The 17,325-nt window shown below is 50.2% G+C and overlaps 1 protein-coding gene across 7 annotated transcripts in view; it reads right to left on the minus strand.

Annotated features, from left to right (window-relative positions):
* Positions 1 to 17,325, minus strand: part of by (focal adhesion protein tensin) — a 138,987-nt gene that overhangs the window by 120,877 nt on the left and 785 nt on the right. For all 7 annotated transcript variants that reach the window (XM_017911242.1, XM_017911239.1, XM_017911248.1 and 4 more), the window contains exon 2: positions 17,231 to 17,325. In XM_017911242.1, coding sequence (XP_017766731.1) covers positions 17,231 to 17,323 — 93 coding nt within the window. In that variant the 5' untranslated portion in view covers positions 17,324 to 17,325. The remainder of the gene's footprint in view (positions 1 to 17,230) is intronic.

Below are 17,325 nucleotides of genomic sequence, written 5' to 3' on the forward strand. Positions count from 1 at the left end.
CTCGCGCGGACTGCGCGCGTTTCGCATTCTTTCGGTCGCCCCTTCCTCTTCCTCTTCCACGCGCGTTCGTCCCTTTTCTTCCTGCCCGATTCGCGACCTCGGGAATTCCTCGGCTCCTTCGTCTCTTTCCAGCCGACGACAACAACGTCTTCGTCTGGGACAAAGACAATGGCCAGGACTGGACGTTGATGGACTCGCCATCTCGTTGACACGCGTTAACGATCGCGCGGCGATCGAAGACCGGAACACGGCTTCAATGATTCTAGACTCGTGACACGCCCCGGGAAACGCACGATCGAGGTAGAATTTAGACGACGCTTTTTGCATTACGCAGCACGTGGCAATTAATCCTTTACGCTGAGGCATGTTTCCACGGTACTCGCGGCTCATTCTAACTCGAAAGAAACGACTGCTTGAAACGTTTCCTTGTACGCAAATTAGAAGGCACTGAAACGTTAAGCCCCCGTCGTAAAGTTGAATAATAGAAGAAACAGGATGAATCAACGACTATTGAAGCGTGTCTAAGTGTTACGTCAGAGATTCTTGACCTACACCAGTATTCCGTCGAACGATGCTCCGGAAAGATCAAGCAAACGATAGATACGAAACAGACATGGTCTGTCTGCTGTTTCTTCGCTCGAATCTTTTCATTTTCGAGTTGTCGAATTTGTCAATTGCTGGCACTATTCGATCTTTCTGTGCCGAACGGACGAACGCGATTAAACTACCAACAACACCGAGACTCCCTCTATTTGAATAGCCCAAAGTAAACGTTTTCGCCAATCCCAGGCACGAGAGAGCTAACGATCTAGACTATTATTCCGGCGGTGGTCGGGGGATATTTCGGAATTTCGTAGAAACAACAGTGACTCAGGCGGAAGCAGAGACCGCGCGGCAAAATTTTAGAGCGAGGTGCAACGACCGAATTACGTAACACGGCAGAGACGTGCCAGAATCGAAGCTCGATTTTCGATGTTCGTTTGGAAACCGCACCTGGTCGTGCCGTGGGGTCGGCTATCGACTCGTTTCTCGTTTCCTGGCAAGTGCCAAGCGGATTAACGAGCTAGACTTTGTTTCCCTTTGAAACAGCTTCTTCGTCTTTCACGCTCAACGAGCCTGTCACGATCCCACGCGCGTGCAGCTTCTCCGGCATCGCTTTGAAGAGTGCCGCGCTCCGTTGCTCGCGGCATCCCATCCGCCATTTCCGCCAGTCGAATTTCCTCATCCGCGATTTTAATAGAATTTAACTTTGGAATTTCATCCATTCGACCGGTACGATCTTCGATAAGATTTGTCCAAGCAGTTTGCCCCGAGTCATTCGTATTTCGATATTATACGAGCACCTTTCAACGATCAAGAGGATCCGGGCCCCCTCGACCCAATTCCGCAATCTGACCAACCAAGTTTTGTTTCCTTTCCTTCTTCTTCGTTCGTTCGTTTCCTCTTCGAGTTAGTTCACGGTAAATAACAATTAATCCTTCATTCGGAGACGACGTTTAAACTCTCGCTGGCCGTTTCTTCCTACGAGTCCCCCATCGAGTACAGCGGAGGAAGCATTTAACTCGTGGAAACGATAATTGTGAACGCTGGTGGCACTTTGGTCCACATGTTTTGACACGGCTGGAGAGGGGCCTCTCCTCCAACGAGTAACGCATTAATCTCGTCCCTGTAGGGCCGCCTAAACGGCCACTTGTGCCAGTGGGGGGATTTACACCGCCGAAGCTAACACCGGCAAACGATGAACAAGCAACGGTGGTGTCCTCGTCCTTCTCGCTCTTCCTCCTTCTACCCTTCGTCAGATCATGTAAACGAAACACCCAACTTTTTCCACGCGTAATTCGAGATCCCAGGAAGCGAAGGACAGGTTGTACAGGTGATCCAAGATTAACCGGTCGATCGAGAAGGACGCACAGGTTGCGGTGGTCGCAACGGCCGCAAGTTGGGTCCCACGACGATTTATCTCACTGGGAGGTCAGGATGTGCCTTCCACAGCCTTGACCAAAAGATCTCTGGTGTCGTGGATCAACGGATGTTCCTTTGTCTTTGACTAACCATCCACGAAATCCTTCTTTCCGTGGATTGGAGTCCTTCCATCCTTTCCGTCCACTTTTAAATTATTCCACCTCTCTCTTCCTTTTCCTCGAATTCCACGAGTCCTGGATAACGAGAACACCGTGGCTGACCGTGTCGATATATTTATCGCATCTCCGGTTAGACGATGATTACATCGTTCACTGGAACGCGTTGATACACGGACTCGATGATGCAATAACAGCTTCGACGCAACTCGACGAAACACGGGATACAACATCGTAGGTGTGGCATGGATCTAAACTACACGGATCGAAGTTCAGGGAGGAGTTTTAGACCTCCGGGCGCCGTCCACAGTTGGTAGTAGCCGGCGCTCTTCGCTGCGGAATATTCACGAGAGACGCGTATCCGGCTCGCGAACGCATCGTTACCCTTTGCAACTGACCGATTATGTAAAACGTGCTACCACGGGTGGCCTCACCTCCCACTGTTACGTCGATTCGTGGTTCTTGCCGCGCGCACGATCGCGGAACTGCGTGGGTGCAACCACGAGTCCACCCACTTGGACCAGTGATTTCGCTCATCCCGAGTGCCTTCTATAATCGCGAATCGATCTTTGCCGGACTTTTCGTACCGCGTCGCAGACTCGGATTCTTCTCGTTATCGTTCGCAGACACTGTCTTCCTCCGTCTCTTCTTCGAATAGCCGAGTTCCGAATAAACTTTAAAGTCGCAGACCGGTTTATCTTCCTTTGGATACCTTCACCGTCGAGCCACCAAAGAAATCCACATTTCCATCCCGTCCGTGTTCTCGCGATAATTAACTCCGAGGAAATGTTCTGGCACGGATTTCCTTATCATCCCCATTTTTGGGGGACAATCCGAGGGCCTGTGCTCGCGTTAACCGAGTCAGTCATCCAGCGCTCGAGTTCCGTGTCTAATGAGGCGACGAGCCAATTAGTTTCAGAAAATGTCCTCGCGAGAAGCGATGGAGTCGAACAATGAGCGTGTGCGAGGAAGAAAAGAAGGGAACGAGGGCTAAGCCTGGTCTGGCGAGAGCCTGGGAAAGAAAAAGAGAAAAGGAAACACGTGTAGAGGAAAGAGGAAGGTAGGTCTCGTGGTCGGTTCAGCCTGACTGCCAGTCGACAGCAGCAGGTTCCTCGAGGACCTCCGCAGCTTTCACGGTTTTTCACGGCTTCTTATTTTTGCCGACAAACGAACGCCGTTCCAGGAACCCGTCGGAATAATACCGGCCGGACACGATCCTAACTCGGGACGAAAACTCCTCCTAACGACCGGACCATTGTTCCCGCGAAATGTTCGCACGTGTAGAATAATGCCCCGCGGCGAAAAGGTGGAATCCTCTTCGCGCACCGGACCAGCCACGAAGAAGATTATCCTCGTCTTCTTTCCGACCTCCCCTCTTTTCGCGATACTTTGCACGCGAGCCTTGTCTCGTGTCTTTGGTTAGCACTTTGCCGCCCTTTCATCGCTTTAAGAAGATATCTCACGGACTCCTTGCACCGTGAACCAAGACCGATACGAGCTGTTGCCAATTAGTCCACCATTTTGGAGAAGAAGCAGCGGCGTCCAAGTTCTCCGCACAGATTCGTGCGTTATCGGTTGAAATATGTCTGGATTGCTCGACGCGAGATAGAGGAACAAATTCAGAGTCGAGGAATACATTAAGCTCGGATGACGCACGATATTTCTCGTGTCTGCGGCTAAACTCGTTTTTTGGCGCGTCAGACTCCCGCATCCGCATCGATATCTCTCAGTCCCATAAAGCGCGTTAGCTCCTCCTAGCCCGAGAGGCACCGGAGCAGCATGCATCTCGATGCGCCGAGTCGTTCCAGACGAATTTATCAATCGTCTATTTGCGTCTCGCGACGTCTTCGTACTCATCGTCGTCGTCGACTTCTCTCTTCCGCGACGGCGAGTTTCGCGCTTCTCGCTTGGAAGTAACGCGAGTCTCGGCTCGTGGAATAAAACGGGCGATGCTCGCCGAAATACGAGCGACCAAAGTATCGCCCGATAAATTTACCGGAAGAGAAATGGCACGAGCATTTGAGCGTTAAGCGCGCAATACTCGGCGATTAATTTCGACCACGACCACCGACGAAAAACTCTCCGACGCGTTAAACGAGCCCCGTGTCGACGGGCCAAGCTTTGTATTTGCATAATGCCTTTTCTTTGCCCCGATAGTCGACGCATTTCCGTGAAATCCCCTCTCGAATGACAAACGGCCGCGCGCGTTTCTTCCTAACAGCGACACATTAGCGGGGGCTGCTCGAAATATTTAGATATGCGTCGGGGTCCACGAGAGGCCCATTTATTCACCTTAAATCGAGCCATTGTGTCGACCAGTCGGGGTTGAACCCGTTTCTTCGAGGATCAAAGGATCTCGCTGCGTGACGCGGCCCAATGGGTACACCGTTTTCGGGCCTCGGCTATATTTTCTTAATCGATCCCTCTCCTCCGGGGCCCGCGAGCTGACGCGCAGTTTGCCGCGCGATTGGAAACGTGTTCGGAAGTACAAGTAAACCGCGTAACGAAGTTAACGCGACGGGTGTCGTTAATCGAATACAAATTTCTCTGAAAGGAACAAACAGCCTTTTAAATGTCCTATCCCAACACGACGAAAATTGATTTCTCTTAAACCAGAGGCGCGTGTCGCGCGGCAAAGTAAATCGCGCAACGAAACGACCGGCACGTTCCAGCCGAGGAAAAAAGACAACGATCGGCAGCAAGCACGCGCGTAATAAGCTGTCATATTAATGAACTGGCGATTCTTTAAACGACGCAAGGGGAAACCGGTTCTGGATTTTTCATAGGTGACGATAAAGTGAGAGACGCGCCCTTGCGAAACAGCCTTCGGCATAACCGTGCGCGTCCCTATCGTTAGGGCAAAGGTATTCTCAAGGGCGACAGCGGAACGGGAGGATGCTCGGGGTGGGGCTAGGGAAGGGAGGAGGATGAAGAGCGGCTGCCTAGAGAGAAGAGAAGCGAGATGAAATCTCGCTGTGCCCGACCTGCTCTAATCTGCTTCGGCTTGGTAGTAGATGCTGAACAAACTTCTCTCCCCCTACTCGTATCTACCTCTTTTTCCTCTTTTTCCCACTACCTTTCCCTTTCTCCCTTCCACCTTCGCCTATTCTCGGCTTCGCTCTCTGTCCCACCTTCTGGTCCCGTACCGTGTCACACGGACCGACTCCCCCCTCGTTCGAATATCTCCAACTTGTTCCACGGCACTTAACGAGAATGGAATTTCCATGCGATCGATCGTAGTTCGTCCCAGAAGATTCAAAGAGAAGCTGGGACTCTGGAATACGGAGGGGGACGCGCGAACCCGGCTCGGAATCTGCGAAAGGGAGCGAATCCATGCAGACCCCATTGGCGATCAACTATCTCCGATCGTGCCCCATCTACGCGATTATTGGCCATCGTTCAATCCACGTCGACCTCTCTAATTGGATTTATTATTACGATTAAACGGGGAGAATTATGACCGCGGAACCGCGTAACTGTACTCGAAGCTACTGACTTATGAGGATCGTTAAGACCGGTGATCCTCGTGTTTCCATTCGTTATCGACGACGGTTTACCGTCTTAGAAAAATAGACGTGGAATTTTTACGATCGCCAACCGGACACTTTACCCGCGCTGAAATTAATTTACGACGTCCATTATCTCGATAACCTTGCTTGCAAAAACAAGGCCCTGTATGCCTTTCGAGAGGCGATGATGCATCTTGCTGCTCCGTCCGTCAGGGTGTATCTGTTTCGTTATCGGAAATGCCCAGACCTTAGGAAACGCGTAATTTCCGGCCGACAAATATTTGCGAGTCGTTATTGCCCTCGAGCAGTCGTGGCCCCTCCGTGACGTTCCTTCCCTGGCCGTAGGGTGATGGTAAATGGTCGAGTTCGACAAAATGACCCACGTGTCCAAAGGTTACCCTCGCGGTGATCCTCGCGAGGCAAACAACGGAGATCGAAGATCACGATCCACCGATGTATACGTCCGCGATTTCAGCTTGGCTATAAATCTGTGTCACGAAATGAGTAGCTTCGAATGAAAAGGGATAATAACAACTGGGACTCCGAATGCAGTTTCTAGTACCATTTCATCGACAATAACCCTAAATAATAACAGGCTATCTCGACTAGAATGGAAATGTAAAAGGACCCTTGCAGAAGAAACCTGACAGACCTTCTCGAGAGACGATCGCGATATTCCAAAGGAAATATTCTCCTCGGAGAAAGCTCGACTCGCGCGACTCCCGTCGAAAGTCTGCGCGAATTACCAAACGAAAGCCGTGAAACTCGGCGTGTGAATAACCACGCCGCAGCCCGCCAACGTTAATAATTTGTCAGCGTGGTTAATTTGAACGGAAGTGTCGTTGCAGGAGCCGCGACGAGCGCCGGTAAATCGGCCGTGGGCTTCCTGTGCGCGCGTTTGTGTTACGCAAGCGACTAGACACGGTTGTTATTGTCGCTACCGCGGAAGGGTTGTTTGAAAGCCGGCAGCGTGCCGGGAACGTGCATAATAACGCGTCTTCGCCGCTGACGGGGGATGCTGGCTGCGGATATTAGTCGTCTCGCCAGACTCGAGGGGGTTGTTACAGGTAGAAATAACACGGGAGGGCGCGATGATGGGCGAAAGAAACAGAAAGAATTTCGAAACGCGAATGGGAAATGAGGCGAACGATGATTTCGCGCCCCTGTGAATAGCCTGGTGGAAAAATTTAATAAGAACCTGTGCTCTCTGCCCTCGGGGTTGTTTCAAATCCCATCAAACGGGAAACTTTCAATGAAAGTTCTTTGAACGTAGCTTCGTGTTAACGTCGTTACTTATTCCCCTTGGAGGAAATCTGTGGTGCGCGATGAAAACTTTCCGAGTATCTTATTAACGTTTCAACGATAATCGAACGCGCTGTCGACAAGGAACCTCCTCGCGCGTTCGTTGTCCATTACGTTTCTGATAGAATTTTCGCGTATGTAGGTTATTTGAAAGAACGGTTCACGGTCGCGATACCTCGACGGCGGGTAGTCGAATCGGACACGAGAAAGGAGGAGAGCTGTATAAAGAGGACGATTTAAGGGATCCGAGAGAGCCCCCTGTTCGAGACGGAGGAACAAACGATCCCTGAAGCTATCGCAAACAAAAGCCGGAGGGGGGCATCGGCGTTATAAAATCCAAGGATAAACGGCACCCTAGATAATTGCACACCTGTTTCCATCTCTATTTGGATTTGCACGTAGGGGCGTACGCGTGGATTACAGGCGCCCGCGACAGGATTACAGGCAGGCCGTGCTCGAGGACGTAGAAAATTCGGAACGACTTTTAATCTGGCCGCGCAGACACAGAGGAACGACGGAGGGACGTGTTATTTCAAAGGGTACAGAATATTCGGGAAGCGTGCCAGGCGACGGAATATATGGAACGACGACCACGCGTCGCATATTCCAGCATCCTGCTCGCAATAACGTGAATAATGGCGGCTCGTTTTCTGGAACGGCTGTGTTTTACCGCGCGAAGGAACCTTGCACCGCTGCCAGCTACGGCCGGAAAATCACGTAACTCGGTCCAGTTAACCGGATTTAAGATGGAGCGAAACGAGCGTGCAGCGGCCACGTTCTCCATCGCGCGAATCGTGACGCGCTATCGACGTCTGTCATCGTCATTGCGAACACGCCAGCGGACGATCGTGGTATGACCGCGTAACGTCTTGGCAGGTGGAAGCACCGACACCGCCATTATCGTCTGAGAAACGGCGAAAAACGGCGGGTCACGGTAGCTCGTTGACTTTTAAAGGAAAGGAAATGACACGAGTAAATAGCTGTCACTGACAATGGCAAAACATTTTACGAGCTTTCTCGATAACGCGTTGTGAAAAGTCGCGTCTACCGGTGGTATCAACAACCGGCAGATCAAAGATAATTTTATTCCGCCGAAACAAAGGCGCTTGAGAAATCACCCTCTCAAATTACTCCGCAAAATATATCTCCTTCTTTCGTTTTTCTTTGTTACGTCCACCGGAATTCCACGCGGAGTATCTCTCGGTGTATCTTCTTAATAAATTTTCCGGCAAATGAAATCGTCGTCGGCGACGCTGTTTACCGTTCGCGGGAAGAAAATTATATAAGTGGATTCGATTTAACCCGCTACGTCATTCCATTGTGCGCTCTAACGAGACTGTTTTCATTACCGCATTATCTTTCATCGGTAGGACGAGTCGAACACAGGAAAACGATCGTTGCATCATCGTTCGTATCAAAAGAAGCGTGTATATGCACTTTCAATGCCACGATGATCTATCTGAAACGAAGTGCTTCCATCGTGCAATTAAATCGCGCACTTTGTGCGAGTACAAAGAGAGGGGGAGAGGGGGAGAGGGGGACGTCAACTTGGCCCGATCGACAGACGCGTTTTATCGTTCTCTTTCTCTTCCCTTTCATTCGAGATATCAATTCGCTCGATAAATTCTCATTCGCCGGAGACACCTTTGTCCGGGAGTCAACTTGGCACGATCGTGATTTTCGTGGGAAATCCCCGGGGTCCTCGCGGAAGTTAGCACGCGACCATTGCGCAGTTCGATCCTTGGGCCCGATTGCGCAGTCCGTGGCGCAGCTAATGGACCAAACAGGAAACGGGATCGTGCTCGAACATTTATCCGCTCCATCGAATTCCGTTCTCCTTTCCGACTTTGCGCGAACCGCGGCCGCTTTCACGCTGCAATTCGACACGCGTGCGTCTCTCGATTCGACCGTGTCCACTCGCGCGATGCCCATTTCCAACGGAACTGCGCGATCGGAAACGATCGGTCCGATTGGTCCGATTGGTCCGATTAAAATCGGCCGTGAATCCCACTCCCTTCGATCGCTCCACTGACTTCTTATTCATCGATTAACGCGCGTTTCCACGATCGCGCACGGTCCTTTTCCGTTGCAAATCTGCTCCTCCGAAGGACCGCCTCGTGGAAAGAATTTAAAACGAAAGGGAACGTTGGAACGAGTTTGTATTCCAATTTGCATCCGCTTTCGTCGGGTCTTTCGGTCCTCCTCTTTTTCGAATTCAAATTTTCGAAATGGCTAATACTCGGTGGAGCAGGAAGTTTATCGTAACGGGATCTGGTCCCAGACCTGCCGCTTGTATTTTCCGATGATAATGTCGGTAAACAGCGCGAAAAGAAAGGTTGGAAAGCATGTGGATTTTCTCCGGCGTGTGTAAATCGCGGTAAACGCGAGACCGTTTGGATTGCAGGGGAACGGGTAATGGTTACGATGATCGTTTACTCATCGACCCATTATCCTTGGACCTCGTGGACCGTTCTCGATACCGTTGATGAAGTGAAACGCTCGTTCCGCGTCGTAAACCGACGATAAATCGTCCGGCTAAAGAGCCTCTCGTAATTCTGGAAACTCGGTTCGATGATTAGACGATTTTCTCGACGGACACTTTTAGGCCAATCGGCGAGTATCTCTCCTCGAGGTATTCTCTCTCACGGATATCCTTCCACTTTAAGTGCTACCACGATTAGCGTATGCACTCGTGGCTAGGCAATTTAAAACGTGTTAATCTAAAAAGCAAAGTCTACGGGACACGACAGCCCGGCAACCCGAGTACGTCTCTAAGAAGATTAGCGGCGAATAAAATCCTAACGAGCTCGAAAACGTGCTACTCCTTTCTCCCTTCTGGCGAGAAAACGTACGGTAGGATCGCGTTCAGTCGAGTTGCCGTGGAACAGCTACGAGAGCTGGACCGGTGTAAGAACGTGGACCGCTGTGGGAATACAGATCAAGGAAGAAGCGTTTTGCAGGTGAACGTTGCTCATAATTCAGGGAAAGACAGTGGCGGACGCACGAGGGTGCCACCGAGGGGCCATGCAAAGCCCCTATCTGATCGATTTAACTAAACGCCTCCACTATATCACCCTTAACTGATCTTCACCTTTCACCCTTTTATACACGGTAGACTGCGTTCCTCGCCACGGTCCCGTACTTCTTCTGCGCCGGTTCGTTCGCCACGAGCATCTCTACACGAGCGGCTCCTCGCCAGGCAGCAGGGCACAGGGGGACAGAAAAAGACGGTGCTCGTGAGAAATCCGAGACGTGACCGCGGCGTCGATGACTTTTCGACCAAGTCAGACCAGGCTAAATGATAGAGTCCACGGGCTCGTTACTTTTCCGATTCGAGAGATAAGACGATTGGAATTCCACGCTTGAACGTTTCCACGGACGATCGGAAAATCCGGGTCAGAGGGTTTCCCGGCAATCCGAGTATGGAGAGGAACGAAACGGTTATTCGGTTAGCCATGTTTTCCCACTTTGCCCCCTTTTTTCCTTTCCTTTCTCTTCTCTTCTACACGTTTGCTCGTGTATCGCGTCGATGGATCCGACAAAGACACTTCTCGGGTAAAAGAATTTCACGGATTCTTTCGTATACTCGTCGCGTTTGTTAATTACGCGCAAAGTAAGACGTCGTTACTTATTACGAGGGCTTTGAATCGAAGCAACCGAGGAAGTAACAGATTTCGCGTGTTTCCCGCTAGCTTCTCTCTCGCGTTGCTCATTACCGACTCTCGAGAAATCATCCGCCGACCTTTGTTCACCTCCACGAGACCACGGAAGAATTCTGTCGTGTCGCGGTACTCCCGGTGAAAAGGGTTTGTCGGGCTGATTGCTTGGAATTACCGAGATCCAGCTGCACCGTCGGCCATTCTCGAATCGCGGACAGAGGAGCAGAGGAGGCTGTGATTCCGAAGGAAACTGCGACGCCGGGCTGTGCCTAAGAAAATCCCATTCTCAAACGTGAGCCAACCCGAGAACAAACTTTCACGAACGTCTTCCTACCCCTGCCTTCCACTAATTTCGGAATACTTGCCCCTTCACCCACTCCTTATCGCGATATCTCTCCGACGAAACTTTCTATTTCTCTCGCTCTCTCTCTCTCTCTCTCTCTCTCTCTTTTCCCATTTACGCTCGAACGTTTAACGTGTCATCGAACGTTCTCGCTTTAATGACACAGCAGCCCGATTCCCACGCAGGAATTAAATCAACGCGCGAATCGATCCACGGATCTCCATAAAGAAGAAAAACCGGTGGATCGTTGGCATCGCGCGCGGAACACGCAAGATTACGTCAGCGCGGACACGCGTGCGGCAACAATAGTTCGATCTGATCGGCGTTTCAACGCGGAGGTAATACTTTCCATCTCCGAACGAAACAGCCGAAGGAACAAATTCCTTTCGCAACAGGGCAATGTTCACCGCTGCGACAGCCTTCGTAACGAGACTACACACGACGAAACTGCACCTCGCTTTCTGACATTTCGCGATATTGCCCGGATTATCATATTACACGCGTGTGTACGGCGCCGACGTCGCGAGATTTACTTTTCGCGATTCGAGATAATTCGCTGATGGATCGACCGCGTGTACCGGCGTGGTAGACCGGCTGGTTCCAGGCAGCCACACACGAACAGGTCGATTGTTCTCTCTGGACGATCGGCCAACGACGCCAAGTGCCGCATCAATTATTCAGAAACAATGAGAGACGATCGAGGCACGCTGTCCCTCAGATGCTTCCTTATTGCCATCGCTCAACGTCCCCCTGGCAAAGATCTACTGCTCGATCCGACATTTTTTTCCTTTACCGGGCGTTCCAACGACGGGGAAAACCCGAGGATCGGCGGCGATGTTACGAAAAACCTTCGGGGAATTCGTCGATTTCACGTACAGCCTTCCTGCAGGCGCTTCAAACGTGTTTTGGATCTTTTTAGTGGTAGATCTTCGTGGGTGATCTCGCGATAGGAAGCTTCGACGATTAAATTCTACCGCGGCATAGTTACTAAATTTTATTACCGATGTAAACGGTAGAGATTACGTACTCTGTATCTCGTATCGCAAATGCGAATAATTTAAACGAGGATAGAAATCCGTCGCTTCGTTCCTTTTATACTTTGACCGTACTCTCTCTCTCTTTGGGGGTTGTAGAGCAGCTAACTTTTATCAGCCGTACAAACGGTAAAAATTCCGTACTCCGAATCCTCGTATCGCGAATGCTAATAACATAGACGCTAAGAGGGATGCTTGACCTTATTTCATTCGCAGCCATCTCCATTTTATTTTACCTCGAAGGGGTTGATTGTTTCGAAGCATGGTTTAGCTCGAGTTGTGCAAATGTTGGCGAGACTGTGAAACATGGCGGGCTCGTCCGTAAAACGGGATACACAGCCTCGAGTAGCTTTCTACGAAGATAATACGACGAGGATAAAAAGACCGCGGGTAGTTGACCCAAGGGGTGGATAAAACTGCGAGACACCGCGAGACGCGATACGTGTGTCCCAATTGTAGAACTTTTAATTGCGCACCGGCGTGCAGCTGCAATTAAGGAATCTCAAGAGGTCGGGGCATCGTCGTTCGCGCAGGACTCGAATCGTTAGCCGTGATATCGCGCGATTTAATCTCCACCGCGTCGTTCTTCGTTTCTTTTCTCCCGGCTCGGTGCTCGTTAAGTCTTTTTCTCTCCGCTGTTTTTTCGCGTCTTTCCTCCTTTTCGGAACCGATCGTTTCTCGTCTGGAAAGCCCTCGAATAATTTCTGTATCGAATTTCGCCGCCTGCCAGCTTCCACCCCCCTGGTAGGTCACTCGGCTTTCTCGTTCGGAAACTTGCGAAATTCCCCGTCTTCTCGCAATCTATATATACGCGCTTCTGCCACTACTATACGTCAAAAGTTCGAAGTTCGAGGTATCTTTTGGTACGTTCGCAGGAACAGTTGGGCGCCAGAATTGGCGAGCCGACGAGAAGTAATGTCATCGTACGTCTGGAACCGTGTTATTTTTGACGATCATTTTGGAAGGGGGACCCTTGTGTCCGGACGACCCTGACGCCAAAAATAAGGCAGGGATAGAGTCATCGGGTAATTGACTGGCTAGTTCTAATCTCGTTACGACGATTTACCACGAATTCGGCCAGCGTTAACACCGATCGTGCGACGCGAGAGATTCCAGCGTACTTTCGCAATAGGAACGAACGTATGCAATTGAATATGATAAAGAGAAGGGTGTACCTCGCGCCAAATTCCTCGGATCGATGAAATAGTTGGATCGTTACGCGTTCGTAAATTTATCGTTAAAGATCGTCGAGATGAAAAGGGGTTGTTAACCTTTTGAAACGCTAGGAGATATCTGCCTACGTTGGTGGACTCGGCTCCTGAAACCGCTCGCCGGTGGGTCTCTACTCAATAAACTCGAAAATTGTTTGCTTCGCACACACGGTCTTTACTTTACACCTTTCAAGCGGTGTCACAATATTATCGACACCCACGTACGTGTCTATCTCGGACACCTTGACGTTTCACGCCGAAAAAATACGCTCTTTTCAACCTTGGGTGTTGACGCTGCCTCTAAAGCTGATGTCGTCATTTTCTCTTTTCGTATCTTTTTTGGCAAATCAATCGCGTTGCTCGATTTTTATTCTCCACGGGCTCGTTCGTTCGATTTAATTGTCAAACGACGGAGGAATGAAAAGAAGAAAATCGGTGACGGTAAAGGTACCCGTTCGTTCTGCTTAATTCGCATACCTGAAGTATTAATTTTGGAGGTAGTTCGACCTAGGAAAAGTTGGAAGGAACGCTGCTGCTATTTCCGAGGGAGCAGTCCCAAGCAATAAAACATTGTTTTGCGGTGTGTACGAGTCAATGGCATGTGCACATACGTTCCGCGTAATATACGACCTGGTACGCGTACCGGTTACCGGTGTGCATGCACGATGATGACGATAGTTATGAGGCTTTCCTAATCTTCCCGGAGAATTATGAGCCCCTCCGCTGATTCACCGGGAAAGATACCAGCCCGGCTTTTAACCTTTAGCCAAAGGTAATCAAAGCGTGTCGGGCGTTTTCCTCCGATCGATCGATCCTGTTTCGCGAGATATTTTTCGTCCGTTCGAATTACCCGCGCGCGTATTTTCGCGTAGCAAAGAATTTTGTCGGAATTTTCTGCCTGGGTTTTCCGAGCAAACGCGTAAATCGATCGTGGTCGATCGATTCGAGTGGATTATGCGCACCGAACGTACGCGTTTGCACGAGAAAGAAAAAGTCGATACGGAAAAGAAGGAATACGCGATCGAACGTTCGGACTATTTGCCGTGAGCGTAGTCTAAAAAAAAGTCGCATAATTACGTGGCAGGTGCGCTGACTTAATTGCCAGGCTTCGTAGGTACAAAGCAGTCGTAGCGCCACGAGGAACGTGATGCAATGCGTGGAATTCTGCTCGGTGGATGTTTGATAACAGGCTTGAGGCCCGAGTTTCTGCTCGAACCTCTTTGCAAAATCATGAAACGAGAGAAGAAACGCAAATCTGACACTGTAACCGAGATTGGGAAAGGCGAGATCCACGAGAGGCCGTGAAGATTCGCGGCGTGGAGCAATATACTAATATACAGGCTCGAATTAAGCGAATTCCAAAGACACTCCTCGGGATCACGGAGTCGCGACCTTTCGGTCCCCTCTCGTCTACCATTACATAAAGCTTGGTCGCGCGAAAAATCGGAGAATTGCCAGGGGCCCGCTAATTTAATTGCCAGCTCCGGAGCGTGTTCGCCGATGGGCGGCGTACACAGGCTAGAACCGATCGTACAGGTGTATGGTACCGATAATACTACGGTTATAATAACAGACAAGGCGCGCTCGCATGATCGTGGATAGCTCGCACACGTCGTCACGTCTCGCGGTACGGACGAAATCTTAAAAAACACCTGCTGATCGTAAAAACGCACGAAAAGTGGCAAAAGGGGAGAAGTGTTTTTATCACCGTCGCTGGATCTCGACAGTTTACTGGTTTCCGTGTAAATAAGAGGGACAAACATTGCGGTAAAATTCTCCACCGCGTGATCTTTACGGACAGTGAGAACGGGTACGCGGAACGACCAGCGTCATGCTCGCATTTATTCCACGGAATATCGCATTTGCGTCCTAAGTGGCGCTCTAATGAAATCGCCGTAGCGTACCGCCACGAGTGGCAGCACGCTTTGCTATTATTTAATTGCTCGCCGCTATTAACGCGCGATTTTTCCCCCGTGTTATTCGCCTAACGATGCCCCAGAGTCGCTACCTGAAACGAGACGGGGCTCTCTCGCGGGACACCATTGGGCCGTGAGAGGATTTTGTCCGCGATGCTCGCGTGTTTCATTATGGCGCCCTGTACGACGTGTACCACGACTCGTTATTGGGCCCGACGAATCACTCTGTCGGGCAGGTGTGACACGATATACGCGACGAGGAAACGATCATTCGCGGCATGACGTACCGGAATTTTAATAGAGCGAATTCAATTTCGGCCGACATTTAATTAATTCGGGAATCGGCCGTTTCTTGTTGCGCGAATTAATTCGTCGTTCGGCGAGACCGCGTTGATTTAATTTAATTTCGTTTAATTACAGGCTCGGCCACGTTATTTGCATAAAAAACGTGTTGAATAGCGGACGTCGCGGGGAAAGAAGCGCGGAGGGAAAGACCAGAGGAAAGCGCGCGAAAAAAGATACGACCTTGTTTCCAAGTTGCTTTTGTGTTACGATAATTGCCCTGATAAGTCGAACATGTTCGCCGTGACAACGTAACATTTTTGTCTGACACACTTCACCGGCAATTAACAGCCCGGTAATTTTCTAACTCCGCGAATCAACCCAACGGCCGCTCTCTCGAAAATCGTTCTCCTAAACGTTCCGTATATAACTTGCTACGAAACTTGGATTGGAACCAAGGCATCACGCCGTCTAACAACTCTAGCAAATCCTAAATATTGGTATTAGACGAAAGGAGAACTGGATCGTCAGAGCTGAACAACTCGCTGCTTAAACCATTCAACCGATAAACAGAAAATCCAAGTTTAACCGACATTTTCTGGCTGCACTTGGCTACTCCATCGTTTCGGTGAATCGATAAACCCGAATAACAGGAGGAAGTTTCGTATCCCGACAAATTCCATGGAAATATCACCGGATGAAAACGCGTCAATCCGCGCTCGAGTGTCACGATTTTCTCGCCAATCTCGTCCCTTCGAAGCCAGGGCCCTCTCTCGTCATCGCGATCGCACACACGAGTGGGTGTCACTTAACGATTGCGTTAAGAGTCAGCCAGCAGGCACGATAACGAGCAGGTAACGCGGCGCGTTATTATCAATTTAATTGGTAGGTCGTGCGGAGGTATCATCGAATCGATACATTGAGCCAGGGGGCGGTCCCGAGTTCAAAGGAACAGTCCTTCGGCGAAGAAATTAATAAATCAAGCTGGCTGTATGGGCCACCATGGCGCCCCTTCGTCATCCCAACGTTCCGTATCTATCCGGTTTTATGGCATTCCAGGGTGAAAGAAACGCTCGCCTAATAATCGTTTTAAGCCTTTCCTTGCCCGAACCTTTCTTTCCCGGTTCCCTCTCTATCCTCTTAGCCGGGCCACCACCCTGTCCCGTAAACACCACGCTTATTAAACGTTTCGTGTAATCGGTGTCCGCGTTATTCATCGGTTTCGCCCTTTGTTTCCGTGGAACGGGAACTGTCCAAGGGCTGGATGGCAATTAGGACAAAGAACGAGCTTATCGTCCAATTATCGGCGAGACGAGACGAAACAGTCGACCTTAGGACGAAGGATTTTCTAACGGATAGAGAAATCACCGGACAAGATTACGTTTTCGAGATAATTTCGTCTGGCTGTCAAGTTTTTTTCTCAGCGAAAAGCCTCGTTCCGTGGAAGATGGAATGCAGCTCGAAAAGCTCGTTAGTTTCAATAATCCGGTCGTTGACTACCCCCCTTCATTATCGAAATCTCCAAATTAATATTTACGTCATTGGTCGTACTAAATATACCCAGATCGAGCTTTGAGTGGATAAGCGTGTATACGACGATTTAGTAGCGCGTAACCGTGCCAATAAAGTTAAAGCGCGGCCATAAAGTCGCCTATCTCGAGCCAGAATCCCTTCGGGATTCGACTCGAGGATCTCTTCAACGCAGAAAGAAAAAGAGGAAAGCATCGATAGTCGAATTAATCGGGGCCATGTGTGCCAGCAAGCTACACGCGATATTAGCACCGATCTTCCGACAGGGCCACCCTCTTAACCCCGTTTAACAGGCGCACGGAGAAAGGGGTGGTGGCGCGATCCACTGGAATATTCGTCGAGGTAAAAACCGAAGGTACATCTTACCTTGACGAGCAGGTGGATCGGCTGGCTGACGCTGAGTGGTTTGCCTCTTTTGGCCTTTCCGCCTCCACCGCCCAAACACTTTATCCACGGCATTC

The sequence above is a fragment of the Eufriesea mexicana genome, unplaced genomic scaffold (assembly GCF_001483705.2).
Source record: "Eufriesea mexicana isolate 0111107269 unplaced genomic scaffold, ASM148370v2 scaffold124, whole genome shotgun sequence".
In the NCBI taxonomy this organism is placed as follows: domain Eukaryota; kingdom Metazoa; phylum Arthropoda; class Insecta; order Hymenoptera; family Apidae; genus Eufriesea; species Eufriesea mexicana.